At 33.6% G+C, this 26679-nt stretch overlaps 1 protein-coding gene across 1 annotated transcript; it reads right to left on the bottom strand.

Annotated features, from left to right (window-relative positions):
- Window positions 1–674: 674 nt before the first annotated feature.
- LOC124366369 (glutathione S-transferase-like) lies at window positions 675–26679 on the bottom strand. Its single transcript, XM_046822873.1, has 4 exons — window positions 26419–26679; window positions 17119–17286; window positions 3137–3279; window positions 675–1024 (listed from the first exon to the last, which is right to left on the bottom strand). The coding sequence occupies exons 1-4, from the start codon at window positions 26558–26560 to the stop codon at window positions 818–820; spliced, it is 660 nt and encodes a 219-aa protein (XP_046678829.1). The 5' UTR covers window positions 26561–26679; the 3' UTR covers window positions 675–817.

Raw genomic sequence — 26679 nt, 5'->3', positions numbered from 1 at the left:
GCACATCAGTATTAGAAACTATAAATGTTCTATATAATAAACTTACAAAGAGTTTTCCCATTTTATTTATTTCGTTTTTTTAGTTTGACTTAGTAAAATATTGAAGATTCAAATAGTATTTCTTCTACAATAATTAGAATACATTTATTTCTGAACCAACAAAAAATGAATGTATCAAATACGTAAATACAAATACAAAAGTCACATTAAATTAATAATTTTTTTAAATATTTCAGTCTCCTATGAAAAAAATGCACTGGTCAAACTTAAACAGATTATTAATAAGTTCTGTTTATTTTAAAACTTTTAACAGTTTTACAATTCAGGGCCCTTTAATTTGCAAATACAAATTAATATAAAACAGAAATATACAACAAATCTTTTTAAATAATTCAATCTTAGCCATTTATAAACTAAAAATGAACTTAAAAACTTACAGAATAACAATAAAAATGCTATCAACTATTAATAAAAAAATACTATTAAAATAACTTTGAACTTCGGGTTACAAAGTTTTTATGAAAGCTTAAACTCGTGCAAAGTATTATTTTTGCTTAGGTACTCTTGTTCATTTATTTGCAAAATGGCCTGAGACTTTAATCCTTTTGCGCTATTATATTTTTTTTGACACAATTTGTAATTCGCGGGGTAAGGTGGTAGTATAAAAATAGTAATTTATTGTATATAAACTTTTATTTGATGATATAAATCAGTAGCATTAATACAGTATGTAACATAGCAAATGGAAAGATGAGACAACTGCGGTGCAGAATTTTCCTGCGGTTATAGCATTATGACAATAATACTGTCCCACTTCTCATTTTTTGCTCAGTGCCGCAAGTATCTCATCTCTGTAACTGTAGTCCTCGGCAGGCCTCTTGTCTAGCCAGGCCTTGATCTGGGGCAGAGCGTACACCTTCTCTTTGAGAGCCTTGAAGCTGGGATACCCATCGGTGATCTCCGAACCAAACATGTAGTTCAGGTAATCACTCACTGCCCCGAAGTACAGGTCTGCCCAAGACAACTGTAAAACGTACATATCGCAATTAATCACATGCAAGAAAAATACTCTTGAAATAAATATACATATTGCTCTTTCTTCAGTTGGTCGTACTGAATCAGATGCAATGTACACAAGCTCTATCCCCAATATTGAGTGCCAACTTTAATTTGTTTCTCAATAATTTTTATCTCACTAACAAAATCTGTGTGTTTAGACCACGGGCGTCGCCGCCATGGGGACATGGGGGACATGTCCCCCCAATATTTGAAAAGTCAGTTTTGTCCCTCCTCCTAAATTTTATAATAAATTAAACAGAAATCATAATATTTTTTTTAAGTGCATAAATAACATAGAATTCTTATATGTGTGTTTGTATATATATATATAGGTAATCGTTCGGGAATTATCAAGCCTGTGCACAACTTTTTACACCCTGTATATAAGTTTTACATTATGTACTATCAATAGTTTACATAACTAGGAACTAAAAGAAAAGAAACTAATAGGCATTTAGTAAATACAACAAATTCGTAATAAATATGTAGATTACGTTATTTACATACAAATTTTGCATATACAATAAATTGAATTTAACATTTAAGCTATGTAAATTTAACATGAACGAGTTAAATAAAGAAAACAAGGAAAGTAAACACAAATTTTTCAGCAATACTTCTCACATAAAGATAAGTTAGAAGTTTATAAGTTAGAAATAAATACAATTAAAAAATATTTTTATCAATGTGGGCTCAGAAAATGAGTTAGATAAAGGGGGTGGTAAAAGTTTTTATGAGACATAATGGTGAAGTTGTTTAATTTTATTAGAGTGACTGAGATAGAATCCAAGCACCCATGAGATAGATTAGATAATGTCAAGAGCTGGTGGCACCAACAAGATAAGATATCTATACAGATGATAAAGTCAGCAGACAATATACCTCTGGAGCTATTACATACTTCACTATCTAAAATATCATTGATAATTATTGAGCAATGACTAGCAGTTTTGAAAATAATCTTACATCCTTTTGTCTGTGTGGCAAGACCAATTGCACACAATTTGCTCCAACTAGTATTGATTCTACACCTAAAATATTAGAAAAAAATATCGACTAACTGCTATCAATCAACTTTATTGACAGAAACAAAAATTTAATATTGTCTAAACTGCAGTTTGGCTGCACACTGAATCATAATAGAGGCAGAGTACGGTATATATGAAGCAAAAGATACGGGAAAATACAGTTCTATTGTGGTATTTAGATTTTCTTATGCCATTGATTCCATCAACCTCAGTACTGGTGATTATAAGTATAAAGAAGTATTATGCTTCTGAAACCAACAATACAGTTGGGCTGGATAAAAACATACTGGATGAACCGAGTAAAGGTAACATATTGGAAAGAATTCCATATGGGATTTTAAACAGCCAGTAGAGATTTTCAGTATGGAGTCCCTCAAGGTTGCTGAATGGTACCTATGTTGTTGAACTATATACAGTATGTTGATTATAATCAGTTGCACTTACCTAACAATGACCTGAAAAATGTACCCATTGATTAGCATTAACACTGATTTTTATTAAGTCTTAAATCACACATGTTTTATTCCATGTGTTTTTTAATTATATTGTCAATCTTTTCTAAAACCTTTTGTGCCAGTATTTATTCCTATATAAGAGATAAACACAGTGTATATCCGCCAGTTATATATAATACAGTAACTGTATCATATCTGAAAAATACTTATACATAAAGGCATTTTTTTCTTGTTAAACTTAAGTAACAAATTGACTTTTTTCACAATGCTATTAAATTAAGTAACCAAAATTCAATTTTCCTAACTTTATTTCACTCCATTTTACTTTCTCATGTAGAATATATGGCGACATTAGATTGAGAAAACATAAGTTTTGTGATTGAACGATCATGCCAAATCTTCATAGATTTGAACAGATACTGAAACATAATAAGATATTTCTTAAATTATTTTCAAAAATAAAATTAATTTACCAAACAAACAAATACCAACAACAATCTTTTAATAGCTTCTTGTTATCATAAAATGTTTGATTGCTTGAAATCTATTTACATAAAAAATGCAATATAACTATAAAGCAGTATATGTGTTTACCTTTCCGTTAGCCAAATATCCATTATTTTCTTTTATAAGGGCCTCGAGTTTCTTCATATAAAATGGTACGATCTCGTTGAAGAGAGGGTCCTTCAGGGATTCTTTCTTCTTAGCATCAAGTTCGTAGTGATATTTTGCCAGTTCTGAAACAATATTTAAAACTGAGCACTCGCTTGAAATAAAACAAATAAATCTATTAAATTTAATGCCAAGAAAATGCTATGATTAATTTACGAATGTTGAGTTCAGCTCTATTTCGCCTTCAGCTTAGTGGAGCATCTGAAAACCGATGTTGCCACAGACTTGACTCCTGGAATCTGGAGTCAACTTCAGTCAGAGTTGAAGAAACTCAACATAAACTCTTTGTATAGTCTCAAAATCAGAGACAACAAGCTACTAAATCAGGTGTAATCTAGATGAAGAGGTGTTCTCATTGTCTCATCAGGTGCACAACTGAGACTCATAATTTTAATACATCTATTTTCTACTTATCTAAAACTACTAGTTACTTATCTAAACAATTTTGTCAATCTAAAGACTATTACTATGAAATTGATTGCCACACACAAACATTTGATAATTTGTGAAGTGCCTGATGATGGAATCTTTGATTCAGAAAGGCCTTGCACAAAATAAAAATTATATATTGGAAAATGTTGAATTTTTTTATACTAGTGATAGTACGATAAACCTTTTTTCCAATGCTCCAAGATTCTACATTCTACACACACTTACCAGTTCGAAAATCTCCAAGAACATCGACAATTTCATCAATCCTGAGATTCTCCCGAAAAAATGTATTTGAGGTGTGGTGACAAGAAGTGATGTGGTGGATGTGCTATGTATATAATTTGATTTTTATCTTATAATACATAAACTAACTATATAAAAGTTGAATATAACAATTGGTACAGGTGAAGAGCTTCTATTGATACATAAGCTTTTAACTATGTTGCATTAATGTATATAACAATTTAAATCAGAATTTTACTTACCTTGATCTAAGTTGAAACCACATGTTTAACTTATAATATAGGAACTGTAAATTAAACATTTTGTAACTATCTTCAGAGTAGAAATATATTGAAACACTAATTTTATGTAATAAACTTGTACTTTAAAGTGTTATTTTGTGGAATACAACTGAAGTAATATTTATTTTTTAAAATTGAATGAAAAGTGACAGGAAGTGAGAATTCCATTGACTCTTGTAGTGACAGACACTAGATAGGGATAGCCTGGATTTTCAATCAACTTGTAGCGCGCACGCACACTACTATTTTAATATAGTAAATTTTTAGATGGTATTTTAGTAATTACACAGTGTGTGTTAAATTAACTGGACTAACCCAAGTCCCTTTAACCGCGTGATGTGAGGTGACTGGCCGTGCTGAGGAAATGCAAGGGTCAGCACTCGTCAGCACGGGTCGGCAGTCGAGTTGAGGGCTCGGAGGTAGGCGGAGGGATTGGCAATGTAGAGTGTGTGAAGTAAGTCTATTTTGGTGGAGTGAGATGCGAACACACCGGTACACATATAGTAGTTTGGGTGCGCCTACGAGTGTTTTAGTGCATTTTGAATATAGATTGGACTCAAACAAAGGAGAACGTGAGTAATTATTTCAAGACCCTTCTCAACCACAATTCTAAAATTTTCCCTACGAGCTAGGGTGGTGGCAGCAAAACGCTATCCCTTTTATTAACCATGAGCCTCTCTGGCTAATATCGGAGGGCTTACAGTGGTGACCAGCGGTGGGATACGAATAATTAAACCAGCAAATTATTTCAAAATGATTTCAAAAACTTTAAAAGAACTCTAAAAGAAAAATAAAGAAGTGTACCCACGTGGTTGAGAAAATTATTAGAACATTTCAGTTTTACACTCCATTATCCAAATAACCTACTATTCTAAATTCATTTACAAAATTAATTGCAATGTTATATTTCTAAATTTCGAGTAAATTCAACTTATATGAACGAAGATGGACTTGGATTAGTTTCTGTGTGCTTATTACACCATGTGCAACGCCATTACACTATGAAGCGGAAGTTGGACGCCATCATCATACGTCATCATAGAACATAGAAAGGAACAAGGAGGGCATACGTCACCGGACATCCAGTGATCCAGACCGGAACTACCAACTGCCGACCACTGTCTACGCAGATGTTGTCATCTCCGTCAACGCAGGTCACGATCATCCACAGCCTTCGAGATGGCAGCCCTGTCACTATTTGGTGAGCAGTGGGAACTTTGTTAAATTAAATTAAATTAAATCATTGGCGAAACCTAAGATTAGACTACGTATTATTAGTAAATAGTTGGTTAAAATAATATGGTTCAAAATGCTTGGAAATAAATGGTGAATGCAGCATTGAGGCCAGGCTTTAAGCATTAAACTTCTTTATTGACAAACAGATTCAGAATTATTTAAATAAGAGAAATTAAAAGGATAACATCCTAGTATTTTATTTTGCCAAAGCCTCCATGTCAGGTCGTCACCTCCAGGGCATTCAGTCCATCATGTTTTCAGCGTAAATATAAGCAGAATAACGTGTTGATTAAAATCATTTGCTTGGAAATAGGGATATGCCAATGATTCTATATTAGCTTACTGTTCAATTTGATTGATAATTCATTAATATCTGTATACAAAAAGAAACCCGTTAGAAATTTTAATATAAGTGTAAAAGAGTATAATAGCAATAATTGTTGGAAGTAACTTGTTGCTGACTTATAAAAAGGGTAAATTTCGAATTATACTGAAAACAAAGTGATATCAGTTAATGTGATTAACTATTAGAGTATATAAGTAATAGCACATAGTATATCATATAACAAATACGATTATTTTAATATTATTGCAGCTGTATTGAGTCACATTACAGTATTGATATACTTGTATATCGAGGCATTGTTAGACTATTGATCCATTGATAACTCAATACTAACCGATTAGTGATTGGTATCATTTGGAAATCGAAAAAACTTTATTGTTTGATTGATCCATTATCGAAAATTGAAAAAAAAAAAAAAGGGGAAAAGTTTATTTTACTGAAAAAATAGGGAAACTAGTTATTCACATTGTTGCTGTCAATGTCTTTTAGGGATTTCATTTAGAGCGTTTAAGTTTAACTATTGAATATCACTGATAACCTAGAGAATTGTATAGCTACTGTAATTCCAAAGAGGAAAACCAAATTTTTTTTAAATTATTAACGATGGGCACTGTACACCTAGAAGGGAAGACCGTTGAGGTCCAAGACGCCTTTGATGCCATATCGAATAAAGTGAGGTCGCTTCAAGTAACACTAGATGAAACGTTAGCCAACGCTTCTACCTCCGCGGTGAACAAAACTGAAACATCTCCGTCCCCGATGGACATGACCCTTGCAGACAGCAAGCCGTCATTTGAGCTTGTCCTCAAGTATAGCCCATTACGATGGAGAGAAAGCAGATCTAGTTCGCCCCCTTCTTTGACAACATCGAAGGAATTGGAGAGCTCAGCAATTGGAGTGAAGCTCAAAAACTTCAAGTTTTAAAACTTAAACTAACAGCAGTGCTCTACAGTTTGCAAAGTCAGACGAAAAATGTAAAAACTCAACAACTTTAGAAGAAATAAAAGCTGCTTTTATGGAAAGATTCGGCGATAGCCTACCAGATCATTACTACTTCGAGCAATTGGCTAGCATACGACAAAACAGAGTGGAGAAACTATTGAGCAGTTTCTCTGACCGAGTAAAAAGGGTCAGTGATAAAACTCTAAGAGTTACAAACAACGCTGAAGCAAAACCAAATTCTGAGAGAAGAGGCCGATAGAAGAGCCATGGATGCCTTTGTAAGAGGATTAAATGGTGAAATAGGACGGCAGACCAGGATCAAGTTCCCTAAAACATTCAGAGAAGCTGTAACCACGGCGATAGCTCTAAACAACTTAGAGAAAAGACCATCCGAATTTGAGGAGAAGACAAGGCGAGTTTTTGGAACGATCACCGATACTACGTGTTACACTTGTGGGAAACCAGGCCATAAAGCCAGAGAATGCCAATCCAGGCGAGTAGATATTGTATGTTATACATGTAAGAAGAAAGGTCACAAAGAGAGGGATTGTAGAAGTAAAAGTGAAACAACTATCTATTATTGTGAAAATTGCCGAAAACCTGGACACACAGCAAACATTGTTGGGGTATGAGAAATACAGCATTAGGAAGAGGCGCAGCTAGAGGAGGAACCTTCAGGAGCAGAGGGTATCAGCATGGAGACGTGGATCAGCTTCGAACACGTTAAACCACAACGAGGGACCCAGGCACGCCGCTGGGAACCTCAGAAATCATTAAATCTGAAACCACACGGGACTCAAGACAGGCGAAGTTGAATTTCAAAGCTGTTGCCACTTTGACACAAGAAAATGTGAGTGAATTAATTGTACAAGGGTGCATAGGAGGAGTGAACGGTCTCATTGTAATCGATACAGGAGCACAAGTATCACTGATCGATAGGACAATGGCTCAGAACAAGCTAACTCCAACTGAAATCCAAATACGAGGTATCACTGGTGCTGTTATGAACGTTTACGGCACTGTAACAGAGACCTTGCAACTGGAGTTACTTGATTTAAAATGTGACTTCGTAGCAACAGATCTCCCTGAAGATTATATTGCTATCCTAGGATAACGATGTTTTGAAACGAAAAAAGGCTGTGATTGACCTTGAGAATAAGTCTCTGAGTATTGGAAACAAGATAGCATGCAGTTTCCATGAAAGAGAATCCCCTGTAACTCGAAGCAGGAGAAGTGGCATTGGCATTGTTTCAATGTTCCCACGAAACAAGTTCAACAAACCTTAATCCACCAAAACAAATCCTGAAGGAAGAAATACCTGACATTTTAGCGTATAGTCGCACAAACATCAACGTGCCTGCCCGTTCAGAAATGCTTATTCAAGTAAAATTAAGCAAAAACAAAAAGGATCAAATGGAACAAATGGAAGGAAAAACGTAATTACAGAACCAGCGTTAGTAAAAGTTCATGGCATCAATGTCGCTAGAAGCCTTTCAAAAGTGAATAAAGAATGTGTTGGACCAAAAACATAAATATCACCTCTGAAAATTTAGTGATATACAAGAATACGCTGCTCTGCAAAATAGAAGAGCCACACAGTGAGAAGCAAATAAAGGTACATGTGAATCGAGTAAAACCTGTCACCGAGTTTAAGTTGCAAGAACAAGGAAGTAGCCAAAATGATCCAAAAGCTGCTCAGGTAGCAGAAGAAGAAGAACAGGAAGAAATCATTGAAGAGACCGAAGACCATGAAGAGGCATTCAATAGAGTAGCCGGACAAAATGAAGAACAAGACAGGAGAGAACCAAGCCCAAGGAACCGCAGAAGAGCGACCAGGCCCTTTTAGATCCATAAGAGATAGAAGAAAACCGTGTAGATTCAAAGACTATGAAGTTTATTAAATAATAGGAATGTATATACATATTGTTTATGACAGTGAACGCGTATTGCATCGTTTATTTAGTAGTTAAAAGTAAAAACGCAATGTATTGAATAATTATGTATTGTTTTTGTTATTTGAGGATGTTATATGGATACACTAAAATATTCCTCGTTAGTATGTTATGCTTCTTGTCTGATGTGTAAGTAAAAGATGTTTTAGAGTACCACGTACAAAGTAGAATGCAATAGTTACTCCGAATTGAATGGGTTGTATGCGTGAGTATGAATGTTGTATGACTGTGAAACGAATGTTGATGAATGGGTATGCAAGGTGTGTGAATAAAAGCCAAATTAAAGGATCCAAACAATTCAAATGTGTGATTGAGTACACTATAAGGAAAGAAGTTATATCTACGCAGGTTAAGATAAGAAACATAAGATCAAGCTGTACGTAATAAAAATAAATTCGAAATAAGTCAGGATATTCATGAAGTAAACAATTATTAGGATCTAAATGATGATTTCAGGAATACTTGTACTCTTTGTCGAGACAGGAATGGCAGAGAATGAAATGACACAGGGAATCGTTTTCAAGAAACTTCATGACACAATTATTTCGAGGATGAATGGAAGATTGTATTAGATTTTAATATGATAGAAATAAGAGACGAACTTGAGTCACTTAAGACATTGTGCACAGACTTAGTTTATTATACGAACACTAGTGTTAAATGTGTGGGATGAGGACTTTGCTTTCGAATATAGTAGAATTAAGACCGGGATAGACCAGTATGAATCCGATGTAAGTGACTTATTTAGACTTCTACCTACAGAACGCTCCAAGCGAGGACTAGTTGATGCAGGAGGATATGCATTGAAATGGTTGTTTGGTGTGCCCACTAGCGAAGATATGGAACAAGTTAATAGTAAAGTTGAAGAGATAAAAAAGATTAGCGGATCACTGTTGAGTTCTAGAGAAAACCAAATCACCTTAATGAAAGACATGAATGAAAAGATGGTAACAAATACTAAAGCCATATCAGAGATAATGACTAAACTTACTCATTCAAATAGCATGTTAATCACTTCACTCCAAGGATTCGAACAAGAAAACATTATGCTACATCGTTCATTAACAAAACATTTAAAATCTGTCAGTCTAGCACGTCATTTAGGTCAAACCATAGATGAAGCAAAGTTAAGAATTGTTGAGTTTAGGCAAGCTTTAGAATTAGTAAACACAGGTAGAATAAGCAGCAAAATTACTACCACCCCATGAGTTTTGTAAACATATTGCTTGACATAGGAAAAGTCATACCTCGTCATTTGAAACTAATTATACCAGTTAATGAAGAGGACGTATTTATGTATTACACCTTTTGCACTGCTCATGCTTTAAGCCACCAAGAACAGGAATTAGATTGATCGTAACTGTACCTTTAAGTTCGCAAGACAGACGTCTTGAACTTTATAAAGTAGAAGTTATTCCATTGTACCAAACAAACCTTCAACATTGGTTAAAATGGAATGTACAAGTTGATTATTTGTTTGATCTCCAAGAGAGACAGTATTATGCACCTATCGATTTTAACACACTAAGTCAGTGTAGACTAAGTCATTTTATTTGTGTCCTAACTCTATAAATGTATTGCATCATAGCGTTAATGATTGTATATTCGCTCTATTCATGGGATCTAACCTAGTCACAGAAAAAATGTTCACGAACCTTAAACCATAAAATGTAACTTCACCTGTATGGATCCAAAACGGCAATGATTGGATCTATAGCCTAAAGGAACCATATACAGTCATACTTAACTGTATGAGGAGTTCTGATGGAGAAAACTCAGTTATCTCTCCACCACATCTAGGTTTATTTAGAATTAACTTTAAACAAGTCTGGAATATTAAAACAGGCTTCAAGTTGCGCTATCTTTGGTAAATATAATAAGTTATTCTCGAGGACTCAAGGAAATATAAAAATATAAATTTGACATTAACCATTTTGCACATCCCAAAGATTAATCTGTTTGCTATCTCCACGAAGAAAATCTAATCTTTTAAAAACAGTAGCTTGTTATTTGAAACAATGCAAAAAGTCAAGGACATCTTAAAGATAATCACATAGAACTAGACCTTAAACAAGCTTTTTAAATGATACACATGTTTTGTACCCTAGTATCAAAGAAAGTATAGAAACCCCACTGAACTATTTCTACATTATCATAGTTTCAATGTTTATTTTGTTCATTTTGAATAGTGTACTTTGCGTAGTTTTGTTTTGTCACAGGAAAATGCCAACCTTGTGCGAGGATGTCCTCAGTTTGCTGAGGCGCAAGCCCCAACCATTCGAGTAGAACATGGAACTCCGCTCGCAGAAATTATTCAGGAGTCTTCCTTTGTTCAATTCAATACACCAAGCCCGCCTTGAAGTACGGTATTGTGAAATTCATTGTAGTGCTGAACCAGTCAGGTCAGTGTTGCAAAGACTATATTTGTTATAAATATGTGGGGACTTGCCAAGCACAAGAAATGTAATGTAGTTAGGAAGGACGTATATCTTAAGTGATTGTCAATGTCAAGTAGAATTAAATTGTAGATTATAAGAACTTACGCAGCCTAAAATACTATTTTGTCCTTTTAAGTTGTGAAAAAATGATGTAATGTAAAATGTTATCCTATACATTTTTTTTTGAAGTATTGTAAATGTTTGTTATATTCTGAGAATCTAAGATGTATCACCATGAAAATTCTGTATGATCCATCTTTCCTGAAAGGGAGAGTGATGTAAGCGCGCACGCACACTACTATTTTAATATAGTAATTTTTAGATGGTATTTTAGTAATTACACAGTGTGTAAATTAACTGGACTAACCCAAGTCCCTTTAACCGCGTGATGTGAGGTGACTGGCCGTGCTGAGGAAAATGCAAGGGATCAGCACTCGTCAGCACGGGTCGGCAGTCGAGTTTGAGGGCTCGGAGGTAGGCGGAGGGATTGGCAATGTAGAGTGTGTGAAGTAAGTCTATTTTGGTGGAGTGAGATGCGAACACACCGGTACACATATAGTAGTTTGGGTGCGCCTACGAGTGTTTTTAGTGCATTTTGAATATAGATTTGGACTCCAAACAAAGGAGAAACGTGAGTAATTATTTCAAGACCCTTCTCAACCACAATTCTAAATTTCCCTACGATAGCTAGGGTGGTGGCAGCAAACGCTATCCCATTTTATTAACCATGAGCCTCTCTGGCTAATATCGGAGGGCTTACAAACTGTAGTAGACCTGACTGGTTGGTGAGCCACCTGTAGTGACAGATCAAGGTCAGTCAGGTTATTCTGCTTTGCACTGCTGTCTGCTTTGTTTACATGCTTGTTTACATTGGTTAATTTGACCACTACTGTCTGACATCAATGAATCAAACCAACATTTAGTTACTTTAAAGCTTATAAAAAAAGAAAAGAAAGAAAAAAAAATAAATAAATAAAATAAAGTGAGCAAACTTGTTCACCGTAATTCATGTCCACATAGGATTAGTATTTTTCAAATTTATTTTGCTACAGCAAACAAAGGACTTAAAAATAAGATTTTATTGTTTGAAAATAATAAATATTATAATTATATAATTTTGACAATGGGAAAATATCCCTGTGGTAAATGTGAAAAAAATGTAAAGTCATCCGCTATCCTATGTAGCATATGCAATAAATGGTTTCACTTTAAGTGTGTTAACTTGACCATTACTGATGTGAAAACAATGGAGAAAGAACAATTTTTGGAGGATTGGAGATGTTTAAATTGTTATTCAATAGACAAAAATGAATCTATGATTGACGCAAGTACAGAATCTACTGAAGAAAATTCAGAAAAGCTTAATTATTCGTCACTAGCTGATGAGATGAATAAATCTGTCTTACAAGAAAATGAATATTTACGAAAAGAACTACACTTGGCAAAACACAAAAGCTCGTTTTATATACTGGAACTTGAAGACAAAGTAAAACAAAATGAAGAAGACTATGAATTATTAAAGAAAGAGTCAGTTGAAAAAGAACAGGAATTATTGAAGAAAATGAAAGTATTGGAGAACAAACTCAGATATGAAAAAGAGGCAAAAGAAAAGCTTATCTCAGAGGTAGAAGAAGAAAACAAAGCAAGTGAACATGTACATAACTATAAAAATAGAACGTGTGATAGATGTGTAATTCTTAAAGAGGAAAGTACAAAAATGCTTGATACAATACGGTCTCTAGAGAGTATAATTGGGATCTTAGAAAGAGAAAAACTCAATAAACCAGACACTATATGTAAAAGAACAGGGGATCCCAACTGCTTGGATTATTTCCCTCCCTTAAATGGTGTACAACAACCCACTCTTGATGTTGAAAAGTGGCTGGAAGTGCCATCTCGTCATTCTGTTAAACCAATTAACTATCATAAGTCAGGTCCAAAGTTCTTCTCAATTAATCCGTTTGAGGTACTTTCTGATGTTTCTACAGAAGAGGTGTCCGATGAAAATGAATGTATCATCTCATCTATCAATATTAATACTGCTAAATCAAAAGTCCATCAGGCAAGTCACAGCGGCTTGAAAGCCAAACAAGTTCACTGCCACAATACTTGTGAGAATAAGAATAAAGATACACTGTTGATCTGTGCTGACAGCCATGGGAGTGGCCTGTCTTGGCATATTAACAAGAACCAAAACACTTATTCAGCAGTGGGGTTCGTGAGACCTGGTGGTCGAACAAAAGACATACTGGACTCTAGTAATATTTCAAATGAATTAAAAAGTAAAGATGATGTATTAGTAATTCTCTGTGGCACAAATGACATCTCAAGAAATGAAGCTAATGAAGCTATAACTGGTATAACAGAGACAATTCAGAAGGTTAGGAATAACAACATAATACTGGTAGATTTGCCAAATAGATTTGATCTTCCTCAATGGTCATGTGTGAATGAGTTACAAAGAAAATCAAACTTATCAATTAAGGAACTGTGTAACTCTTATAAAAATGTGATGTTGGTTGAGGTAAGCAAAGCGGAAAGACATCTGCACAATCGTCATGGACTACACCTTAATAATAGAGGAAAGAGATGGCTTGCGGAGCAAATCTGTACTGCTGTAAATCACATGAATGATGGAACTACATCACCATCGCAGCCACAAGGCAATTTAGTGAGAACTGAGGGGGTGCCGGCTGCGGCAGAGACCACATCACCACTCACTCGCCCTTCTACACCTGCGGACGAGAGGGCTGCAGCATCACCATCAACCCCTCTTGTAAGTGCTGAGGGGGTGCCAGTCGCATCTGGGATTGTATCACCAACATCTTTGCATATCACCACACCGGCAACTGACTCTGCTACACCATCGGGAAACGGACTTCTGCCTTCGGTGCAACATCCTCTTTAGAATTTAAGTGTAGAAGTAAGCTAAATGTCTTGACTATAAACATACAGTCAATAAGAAACAAAATAGGGCAACTTGAAGTAATTTTGAATATTAACAATATTGATGTGCTGTGTATTAATGAGCACTGGTTACACGAGGATGAAATTACTCTGTATGTCCCAGAAGGTTTTATTGTGGCATCTAGTTTCAGTAGGAAACCACCTCTTACTCGGGGAGGCTCATCAATAATGGTAGATTGTAGCTTGAAATATGAGAGTATAAATGTATCTAAGTATAGTATTAATTATTTATGTGAAGCATCTGCTATTTTACTGTTAGACTTTAATTTAATTTTATTAAATGTATATAGAACTCCAGACTCAGATTTTAATAATTTTATAAACAATTTAGAACGCTTAATATTGGATTTAATGGATAGACCACACACACATTTTGCTTTATGTGGGGATGTAAATGTAGATATTTTAAAACCAAATAGGCCCTATGTACAGTATTTTTTTAATGTTCTTAGGTCTACTAACCTATATTATGTGAATGAGCAGCCAACCAGAAACTATTCCTGTCTTGATAATGTCTATACAAATGTCAAACAGGAGCTATATTGTTGTTCTCTCATTAACCAGGATATAGTATCAGACCATGCTGGGGTCTTGGTTGAGTTTGACTTAAATAAAGTTAGGCCAAAACAATGTAATGACATACAATTAACACGACTTCTTACAAGGGAACGATTGTTTAGCCTTACTGAAAGTTTAAAAAATGACACAGACTGGACTCCTTTGTATCTTGTAAGTGATGTGAATTTAGCATTTGAATTCTTTGTAAATATTGTGTCTAATATTTTAAATAACAACTGTCCAATAGTCAGTGCAAAAGGCAAGGGCAATTCAAGACAACGTTATAAAAGATGGTTCACACCTCAACTACAAAATATGAGAGCTTACTTGTTAATTTTATATGATAAGTGGAAGAAAAGTTGTAATACCGTTGATAAGGATAGATATAAGAGATATAGGAAAATTTACAATAAGACTATTTCTGAAGAAAAAATTTCTGTAAATAATTATTTAATATCAAATGCTCCAAATAAATGTAAAATGGCATGGAATATTGTAAGAAATGAATCTGGAGTTAAGAAATCAAATATCTCAAAAAATATACCACTCTTGCCAGGAGAGTTAAACAGTTATTTTGTTAATGTATCATTAACTAACAACACCATAAATTCTGTAAATGGTTTAACTCACAATGATTTTTTGAATAATTTTCCTCTCCCTGATAAAGAGAATTTGAATTTTAAGTGGAACACGATTGATGGTAGTTTGGTCAAATTTATTGTTAATAGGTTAAATAATACACGCAGTGAGGATATTTATGGGCTCTCAAACTTTGTAATAAAGCATATAATTAATGTTATAATAGTGCCTCTTACTTACTTGATAAATTTAACTATGTTTAAAGGTCAGTTTCCAGATTGTCTAAAATCAGCTAAAGTCACCCCAGTTTTTAAAAAAGGTAACAGAAATTTACCAGAGAATTACCGACCCATTGCAATTGTGCCTGTTTTCAGTAAAATAATTGAATCTTGTTTGTTGTCTCAGTTGCATAATTATTTTGTAAATAATTCATTGCTATATGACCATCAATATGGATTTAGGCCTAAACTCTCCACTGCAATGGCTGTGGAAACTATGATTGATGTAATTTTAAAAGGTTTTGAAGACAAGTTAGTTATAGGTTCTAGTCTGATTGACTTGAGCAAAGCTTTTGACAATGTGTCCCATAGTATATTATGTAGAAAACTAGAATACTATGGCATTAAGAATGTGGAGTTAAGTCTGTTAGAAAGTTATCTAACCAATAGAAAGCAGGTTGTTAAAGTCAATGATTCTCAATCTGAGTATTTACATGTCATAGCTGGTGTCCCTCAAGGATCTGTATTGGGGCCATTTTTTTTTTTAATCTATGTAAATGACTTTAGTGTAAATATACCTTGTCTATCTGTACTATACGCAGATGACACCACACTGATTAGTGCAGATGGGAATATTGCCAATGTAATGTTGCAATTAAATACATCCCTAGAACGAGCTAAAGCTTGGTATTCTGCAAATAGCCTTTTAATAAATGAAAACAAAACTGAAAATATAATATTCACACTTAAAAACCATTTGACTGATGATAGTTTATTCAAACCTGTAAAACTACTTGGCTTCTATCTAGATAGTAAACTGTGCTGGAATGTACATATTGATAATCTCTGTAAAAAATTATCTAGGGTAATTTTTCTGCTAAGAAAATTGAAGTACTGTGTAAACTTAGAAACACTTATAATGACATACAACGGCTTATTTCATAGTCACTTGTGTTACGGCATTCGACTGTGGGGTAATTCCAGTACAGCAAAAAACGTTTTTGTCTGGCAGAAAAAAGCAGTTAGAATATTAGCTGGATTATCATACCAAGAGTCTTGCAGACAACATTTTTCTAGGCTTAAAATTATGACCTTGGCATGTATTTATATTTTTTATAACCTAATATATGTAAAAGAAAATGAAGATAGATTTGAAACACAATGTACACTCCATGAGTATGATACCAGATCAAAAGATAATCTAAGAACTCCTAATATAAGGCTAGATAAATATTATAAAAGCCATAAATACCAGCAGTTAAAACTATTTAATAAGCTTCCTCTTTTTGTTAGAGCTTTACCATTTAAACAATTTAAATCAAACATGTCAGAGTGGCTTAAGCTTAAGGAATTTTACAGTGTTGAGGAGTATATGAAATTTGATATGTTTTAAATAACAAATATATATATAAGGATACTCCATAATTTATTATATTTATTTTAAATTTTAGTTTTTAACTCCATGTCCCTGTGTGTTTTTATGTTTTATTTATTTGAGTAGAATTAAGTATTTATTATATATTTATTATAATAGATATGACTGGAAACTAGTATATATTTATACTATATCACTAGAATTACACTGAAAAATAATGTTATTTTGACGAAGCCTATTGTAATCTTTGGAATACTTAATGGCCAATAAAACTTCTGACTTCTGATTTCTGACTTTTTTCCAATGCTCCAAGATTCTACATTCTACACACACTTACCAGTTCGAAAATCTCCAAGAACATCGACAATTTCATCAATCCTGAGATTCTCCCAGTTGTCTTTGCCGCATAGTCCTGCCTCCTTAGCCAAATAGCGGCAGATGGCTACATTCTGTGTGACTCTCTGTCCATTTATCTCCAGCACAGGAACTTTTCCCCATGGAGTAGCTGTTAACAGACTTACATTAGTCAACAGTAATCCATTTAAAAAAAAATATTATATTAAATGGTTAAACACGTTTGAGTTTGGTTTAGTAGTTCTTTATTTATGCAACAGATGGCAAAGAAGGTGAGATTTGTATAATCGGATTTAGAAGTATACTTTCATAATCAAAGTGTTTTTTTTTTCTCTCTCTCTCTTTCCTGAGGGAAGAGGACAATTTGTCCCCGCGCTTAGTCCTAAAAGGACCTTTGCGCCTCCCTTACTTTAATTTGTGCCCTCAAAGACCAAGGCTTTTGCAAAAACCAATCAGATTTAAGGGCTCCTGTTCTCTAATGTCCTTGGGGCTGAGGAGATATGCTCCCAAGTATCTTTTCCGAGTCTCTACGATGGCAGGACAATCCAACAAAATGTGCTCCACTGACTCCTCCTCCTCTCCACAGAGTCTATATTCACTTAATCAAAGGGTTGATATATACAGTATACCAAGTTCATAAATAAAGAAAAGTACTGGTCCTAAAATCAATCCCTGGGGTATTCCACTCTTAAATGAACAGCATAAGAGCCATAATGAGTTCATGATATAAATCTTCATAGTTTATAATATTGGAGAACAAACATTATTTTACTACATCCAAGCTTAATCTGAGACCTTAATAACATTTTTCTCAAAAGAATATAACGTACAATTTTACTCTAAACATTTTCAATTTCCTTAGACTGAAGTTTTCAACTCCTAAGATATTGAAGTTTCTGGTAAGAGTAATTAGTTTCCACACCAATCTCGCATCACTTTTCCAACTATCTGTATAAGTTAACATCAAAAAGCAAGAAAATTTATTGTGGCATTCTGAAATTCACATTTTCAAATTTTATGGGCAAAATATAATATCTTAACGAACTAGTTTGCTTACTACTAGTAGTTTGAACTTGTTGAGGGTGGTTGATGGCCTCAACAAGTCACTTCCCGTTGCATTTTAATACTGTCACATGATCTCTAGCGCTGTAGTCATTGTGTACTATTTGTACTATAGAATATGCTGGATGCCACACCCACTGTTCCATTCACTCAATCCTTATTGTGGGTGTTCAAGCTTCGGTTACGTAAGATCAAGGCTAAATGACATCACTCTTGAGAAGGTAAATAGTTGGATACACTGATGCTTAGTGAATTCAACTGCTTGTAAACAGTTTGATAGACATGAGGCTGTTGGTACTCTGAAGCAGTCTCTCTGGGATCCCAAATTTAGACATTGGTAGAGAGACTTGAGTGCTTTATATTATGAGTAACTCTATTTCTAACCCAAAAAAGCTTCATTTGCAAGAAAAATATATTGTAGGGCTCCATTTTCACAATATTAACCCTTACAATCTATTCTGGAGATGACATTAAAGAACGTAACCAGGAAAAAATGTTGGGGGGATCAAGACAACTGATATTTTCCCGTAGTGGACAGAAAGTTAGGCAAGTGCAGTCAACCGCTCATTCCCCATTTGTTCCTTAAAAAGTTCTTGACCTGTTTTGTTGAGAACAATGATATTTCAGCAGTACATGTCAGTAATATTGAATTATTTAAATAATAATTGTTTGCTAAAAAAGTAATTGAAAATTTGAGGGAGTCTGAACCCCTTTACCCCTTTGCTTGCTACGTCCTTGCCTCTGCTATAAGCTATAAATTATGTACTATGACGAAGTGGCCATTTCTTGTTCCATAAAAAGTACTCGACACACAATGTAGATATCCATTCTACTTTGGCATTGCTGGAAAAGAAGCTGCCTTGTGGAACCACAGTGTTGATTTCCCTAAGTACATGTGTGAGGCCCAAACTTATAAGAAACTACACGTACTGACATGACTCAATTATGCGCCAATCATACAGGTTGAAAAGTGATATTAGCTTTTTGACTCTGCATTTCTCAGAGCCAGTCTCAATGACTATAGTTATCCCAATGGTTGACTATTTTCTTTACGAGAAATTCCCTTACCACTGATATCCGATGATAATGACACAGATTCCTCTGCTTGTCTGTGTGTAACAACTACCGAAATAGAAGGGGCCTAAAGACTTGAACTTAGGTGTCTAAGTTTCTACTGGTCTAAGAAACAACTGATTGATTTTGGAGTTTAAAGGTCCAAAGGAAGATGCCTGTAGTATGTCTGTGCGATGACTGTTTATTACTTTTGTTAGGCCTTTCGATAGTATTAGTTTATTCAGTATCAAACAATGCCACACCTATCAGTATCACCTATGCCACAGTTCAATCAGCAAAATAAAAAAAATATGAGTGACATTCTGGTATATCATTAAGAAATTGAAAATATTGCTATCTGAGCTGGAATGAATGCAATAATTTGAATTGTAGAAAAATTAATTCTGATTTGTATACGTTTAGACAGAATATGTTTTTTTCTACTTACTGGTCTTCTGGAAAAAATAGAGCTATTACAAACATATACATTTATGTCGGTATCACATATGGCAGGGTTCCAACTTTGGCATTACAAAAAAAGGAAAATATATCCAAGATCTTAAAAATGAAAAAAACAAGATGTTAGAACTTTACTTAACTTTTGTCCTCAGAGTAAAGTAATAAACGTTTTTGTATTTAATACATAATTTTGATTTTTTGATGCAATCAGGTAAAATAAATATATTTTGAAATTTAAAATCATACAAAGCATAAGAGTGAACCGTCAGATCATAATATGTGAGATTCTGTGATATATTTAGGACTTTTTAATATTTCTCTAAACACAAATAAAGAAAAATATGTTTAATAAATGAATCGCTTCATGCAAAAAGGGCTTCAGTCAGCCAGTTTTACTTTTGAGTAATTCAATAAAAACTTTTCTATTTCTATAAACATTTTTTTTAAAAACCTCTTATTATTTTATATATTTGATATGAATACACACCTTTCAACAGTACTAGTGAGGGAAACTAAAATTGTTATTTTCATAGTGAAAAATTTTTTTTTTACTAGCAGACTGAAGCCCTTTTTGCATGAAAATTAAAATGACCCTTTTAAAATATGATATAAAACTTTATTTCTTTAATTATTTTTTACTTTTTATTACATTAAAATGTATTTTTACTATTTTCAAGCTTTTTGATTATGAGTATCTGTAATCAAAATTCCAAAGGTATTATTAAACAACAGTTTTTTATACATTTATTGATTGAAAAATGTACTACAAACACCGTGTGGAAAAAAGAAAATTAGTACTAATAAAAATAATATGTTTGAAAACGTAATCAATCATCTTGGACTTCAGGTGCAATGTGGTCAAGTGTAGGCCCAATTCATAATATCTTCGTAGAAGTCTATGTGTTCATGGGCAACGTACGGTAGAAGATTCCTGACGTCGTTGATTTTTGAAAGCTTTTATGGGTACTTTACCAGCTGGATAACACACAGGTGGTGGCAATGTTGGTTTTTGGTTCTGGTCCTTACACATTTTAAAAGAATGAGTTACAATGCTGTCAATGGTTTTACTGGCTAATATTATACCAAAACTGATTTTTATCAAAGGTCCAACAAAAATGCTTATAACTGCTTATTTCAAATCTGATTTTCTTTTCTTTTGGAACTCGCTTCGATCTTGTTTCTTGAGATATGCAGCTTTTTTTGTAGTATGTTTTTCCAAAAGAGCTTGAAAATCAAAGATGTCTTTTGTCTCAACTTCTTTGACAGAAAACTTATTGATTCCTGGTTTTGCGCTGCTGTTTTTCTATGAGTTTTCTGATTTCACCACAGAGTAAATTCTGTCATACTTTTTCACATGACGCTTTAATCGTTGCAAAGTCCCTGTCACAGGGCAAAAAAAGAATGGCCTCTGACAGGAAAATACATTGTTATCTTGCTGAAACGGCCGGTGTCAGTAAGAAGCAACAAAAAATCTACTCAGTGCGTGATTTTTGTTCTGCCCGCTGCAGTTATCAGAGAACAGTCGTAACTCTGTATATTCTGGGGGGATGGATTTGAGATAATCCCATAAGAAAGAGCACACTTCATTAGGTGTCTTGCTGGCTGTACCTTCATGGTATACATACACTTTTGCTGACTCTTTTTTTATATCATGAATAGAGAATACATTAACCGTGATTTGTCTTAAATAAAACGTTTCTTGTACGGGAATTTGTGGTATACTGAGATTTTGCATGAAGTCCATACAAAGGGAAAAGTACGTGTGGCTCGTTCTTTGAGTTAGCTTCATTTGTAATCTTGATAAAAAAACTTTTTTGCTCGTCTTTTATGAATGATAAGCTCGGCAGCAGCTGATCTCTTTGCTACATCGTTCAAGTGAGGACTCTCTTTAGCTTTGTGTTGAGCTCTTCACACGTGCAGCAACAATCAATTTGCGGTCTGCCAAATCTTAAATTGTAGTTTTCATTGAAAAACTCATAAAAGTAAGCAGAAACTACAAATTCCTGGATGTTTGTCGACCAATGCACGATATAAAGGCGTTTGTGCAGAGTCTAGCATCTAAATATTTTCTAGTTTTCCCAGAATAATGACTAAGTTTAGTTGGGTAACTTTCAATATGGTCCCTAATGATTTGTTGTTTTTCAATACTCAAAGTGTTTGCGCTCTGAGACTTTCCTCTTTTATCAATAGGGTTTTTTCCTTCCTTGGCAAGGGCTCTCAACCGTTGTAACTCGTTTGTCGCTTATTGATAACAGAGACAAAAAAGCTTTGTAACATACCTGCGTCCTTTGGTTACCAACCAGGAGAAAGTATGTATACATTTTGTCAAACATTGCGTTGCGTCTTCTCCTTTCCTTGGACGTCTTTTCTTGACGTCATGAATTTCAATCAAGTTCTGGATGTACAGGTCCTGATCATTTTTTGATGGAAGGTCAAGAAGGCGTTGCAATATGTTGATTTGGTCAAGTTCAGTCAATCCATCAAAGCATTTAAAATCTCTTGCAGCTGAAAAAAAAATATTAAAAATTAGTGGTGACAAGTACAGTACATATTAACAAAATAAACCTTAATAAATTTAGGAAAATTTATAGTTTATAAAATTAGGTTAGATTGGGTGTGCAATTATACGTACTAATATGACCATTGCAAAGAAATTCAAGCTAACAAAATTGTTAATAAATTAAAATGTAAGGACTCTTACTTGCATGGAGGCCCTGTTGTTTTAGCTGGAACTATCCTCCCTTTATAATCTTCATACTCCAATCCCTTGCACTTGACACTCTCTTAGTATTTCTTTTTCCATTCTGATTCTCTTTTTACACGTTTCCTCCCAACTACTACTTCATTTTCTTGGTCACTCCTCGGAATCCGTCTCACTAACCATATTGAATACCTATTATCTATAAACTTTAATAATTAAGTGATTTTCAGATCAGTGTAATAACAGTTAAAGCAACACATAACCTCAAAATGAAAACCTAACTAAAACAAAGCAGGTCTACCAATCGAGCGAGACATACAACTAATGACCAAACAATGCAATCAAAACAGATGTTTTAATATTCTAGGCAAAAAGGACTTCAGTCACTGACTGAAGGCCTTTCTGCATGGAATATTAAAATTTTACTCTGGTTTTAAGACATTGGAGCAATGGGACTAAAGCCCTTTATGCGTAAAAATGTTGGTACAGTCATTAGCAACGATAACCTATAGCTAACTCAATTTCGCCATTTTGGTGACTGAAGCCCTTTCTGGCATGAGGCGATTCAAATATAAAAGACTATGGAAGAGTACTTGACTTATTTTGATTGATATAAATATTCCATAGCAGATGTAATTAATAGCAATAAAATGTAATATCATAGGTAAGAATAACTTTAACACTATTTGATTAATTCATTTGTACAAAACACGAATTTTAGGAATGTATCTATTGATCTACTTACGTATTGCACTGCCTGAGTTGGAAAAAGCTTTTACAAATGCACTGCAGAGCATTCTAAAAAGTAACCAATAAAACCTTTTATGGAGTTTCCCCCAGATGCTTTTAAACAAGGGTGCAAATGTATAGAAATCCACCAGAAAATGTGAGGGGACAAAATAAAAAAAATCTTGAAATCAGCACATTAATAGTAATGGAGAATTTTAGGATCTATTTTGTTGGGGAAAATATGATTTTAAATCACCCACATAAATTTTTGAACACATTTTATTCATTATTGAGGTTAAAAAAATCATTTGTTTCCAGTTTCTTATTATATTTCCTTCTTAAAAATGTATTCTTTTGTATAACAGCATCCTCAAAATAATAGTTAAGTATGAAAACAATATTGAGATTGCTGGTATGACTTACTTGATTCAGCAATGTTTATAAAATATCAGCAATATAACATACAGTAGAATTCACTCACAATCAACTATCTCATGAGCACTAACAATATTATCAACGCTGCTTGTGAATGCAGTAACAGTTCTCAGAAGTAAAGAGCCTTACTCATGTACTGTAATTGTACAATGCACAATCATAGATATAATGAAGTTATCAGGCAAACATACCATATATTGTGTTTTTTAAATCATGCAGTTAAGAAAGTAATTCTCGACTGCAAATTAACACAGGAAGATTCCTGCTTCCAAACTTAAATTTCTAAAATACATAGCACGTTGTAGCCAAAACATGTGGTATACTGAATTTGTTATGCATTATTGTACAGTTTGAGCAAATAGTTAAATTTCATCACTAAAAACTCGCTTAAGTTATACAGATACATTTTTTACAAAACAACTTTAATCGTACGATTTTAAAACTTGGAAATCCCTATTTTTATACTATTAGTACAAGGTATAAGTTTTATAACAGGTTTCATACAAAATTTCCAATCTATACATCATTTCATTGTCAAGATGTCCTGCGCACAGACGGACTAACAATTGTACATAAAAAAAGTTGTCATGAAAATGATGCATCATAGAACTCATTATTGTAAACATTGAGTTTCATGCAAAATTTTAAGTCTACATGTTGAATCTTTCTATACAAATCTTGCCACATGATACATTCAGATTTTCGTTTATTAAATTAGGTTTCATACAGGGCCGTACTCAGCTATAGATTTCAGATTTTCAGCCGATCCCCGTCATATCCCACCACTGCACCCTTATCACACCACTTCATCCTCCCCCCCCCAGGTATCCCATAGATAACATCTTATTATTTTGTTAATGATAGTAAGAGTCAGTAGTAAGTTACAGTTTTAGAATGACCTATCACATCCATAAACACGGTCGGTCCCGGTAAATTTGTCATAGAAAACAGCTCTGGGCACGGGCTTGGTTTCATATCAGTGTTGCCACCAATCATATAATTTAAATGTTGCATTATGTATTTGCATGCATTGTTTAGCCTGTATACAATTAGTGTTTAGTTGAACACTGTGTTAGCCTCTTAAGGTGATACAAAGAATAAATCTTAGAGTAATGTTTTAAAATTGAATAGTAACAGCCTTTTAATATGACTTCCCTGAAGACAGGAAATATAATTTGTTATTTATATTAGGAATTATAGATATTTAGAGTACCTAGTAATTTTGGACAATTTTGTAAGCAGCTTCATAGCAATATAACTGAGCATAAAGATTTTTGACATGTATTTTAATTAAATATGCGTTACTGCAACAACAATAATTAAATAAAACACAAATGAAATGGTACATATTAGAGATGTAGCCTCGAAAAGTGTTTGATAAAAATATATACAATAATAAACTTTTTTAACACTTTTGATATATTTTTTATTTCGTAATTTCGTCAATTTCTAAGAATTTGAAATGTACATCGTACGAAATAAAAAAATCAAAAGTGTTAAAAAGGTTACTATTGTATATATGAAATGGTACATTTATAATGTGTTCTTCAGCAGTCTTTACATGGACTTGATTTTGAGTTGGTCAAAATTGTTGCATATTCTTATAATTATGAAATTTAAGAAAATATAACCCAAACGAAAACTAAGTGCATCACCTGAATGCGCTTGGTTGGTTGCCTGGTTGCAGTGGTGTAACTAACAGAGGGATAGAACACCCCAAAAATTTAAATTTTTTTTACAATTAAAAAAATATATAACAGGAATATAACTGGTTTGAAATACAGCAGTTAAATGTTTTACTTTGAATTAGACCTATCTAATTGATTTAAATTTTGATTTATTCAGATTTATTCCATACCCCAGAGAGGTGTGCTCTTTGATGAGATTTATCCCCCAAAGCTAAGTCCTAATTACACCACTGGTTGGTTGTATTCATGGGAAGAGCATACTTGCAGACAGACTAAATGTGGCAGATAGTCAAACACACTTATACACATGCTAGATTTTGTTCTACACATGTACAGAAATATTCAAATAAAAATATGTTGCAATAAATTTATTTTAATCAACACATGTTGTTTTATAAGTAAAATAATAATATTTGTAATGAATTTAAATGTTTTATACAGGTTAGGAAAAAATAATGTTTCTTGAAGTTGTTTACAAATTATTACAAAGTGAATTTTATCAGAACGAATTCATCTATGTTAGGGCTCTAGTACAATTTTCCTTCAGTCGCATATTACAAAATATAATTCAATTCATAAAAAGTTTTGTTGAAATTTATCAGAGGAATATAATTGTACAATCTTGCTAACCAAATTAATATTCTTGTTCAAGATTTAATCACAATAATTGTTAAAAGTATTTTATAAAACAAATTGTGATTAAAAATAAAAAAGAATCAATATTTAAAAGTGATTAAAAACCAAAATAGTTACAAAACTGTAACTGCTTTTTAAATTTGCTTGATTGGGTTTACATACACACATACAGCTGAACATTTTAATAAAAATAAATATGTACAAGAAAACATATAAACTATACACACGTAATTTTAATTGACATCATGTAAAGACACTAAACAAAGACAGAGTTTTTCTCCAACCACCCCTTCAATTCAGCATAGTATCACTTTTATTGCTTAATTAATAACTCTTTTCATTTCAAATTATCAAGTTTCATCATGATCTGAGAGCTAGTGACTAACAATATGAAGCTCTAATTTAAATTATTGTGAATACTGTTTTATTTGGAAGAACATAAACATTTGTGATATAGAGCAAAGGCTCACTTTGAAAATTACAAGAACTCAATTCTGTGATATTTTTTATAAATACTTACTTGATTTTGTAGCAAGCCACTCTTTACCACCAATTCTGTGATCTTCAAACTCCTTGCCCAAGTAAGCTAACAGAAACCTGATAGGCTCGGCAAGGCCGATGATGGGGAAATACGAGAGTTTGATTTTGGAGTCTGATGCCATCTTTAACAGGAATGTAGCAGCAGCAGTTGAGTTTGAGAGACTGTTCCGACACAAGCAGTAGAAGAGTCTAGTGCCCCTCCCCTCCCCCTCTACTGAGCAGAGATTACAGGTTGGAGACT

The sequence above is a fragment of the Homalodisca vitripennis genome, chromosome 7 (assembly GCF_021130785.1).
Source record: "Homalodisca vitripennis isolate AUS2020 chromosome 7, UT_GWSS_2.1, whole genome shotgun sequence".
Lineage (NCBI taxonomy): Eukaryota > Metazoa > Arthropoda > Insecta > Hemiptera > Cicadellidae > Homalodisca > Homalodisca vitripennis.
This window is presented reverse-complemented; position numbering and strand designations above follow the sequence as displayed.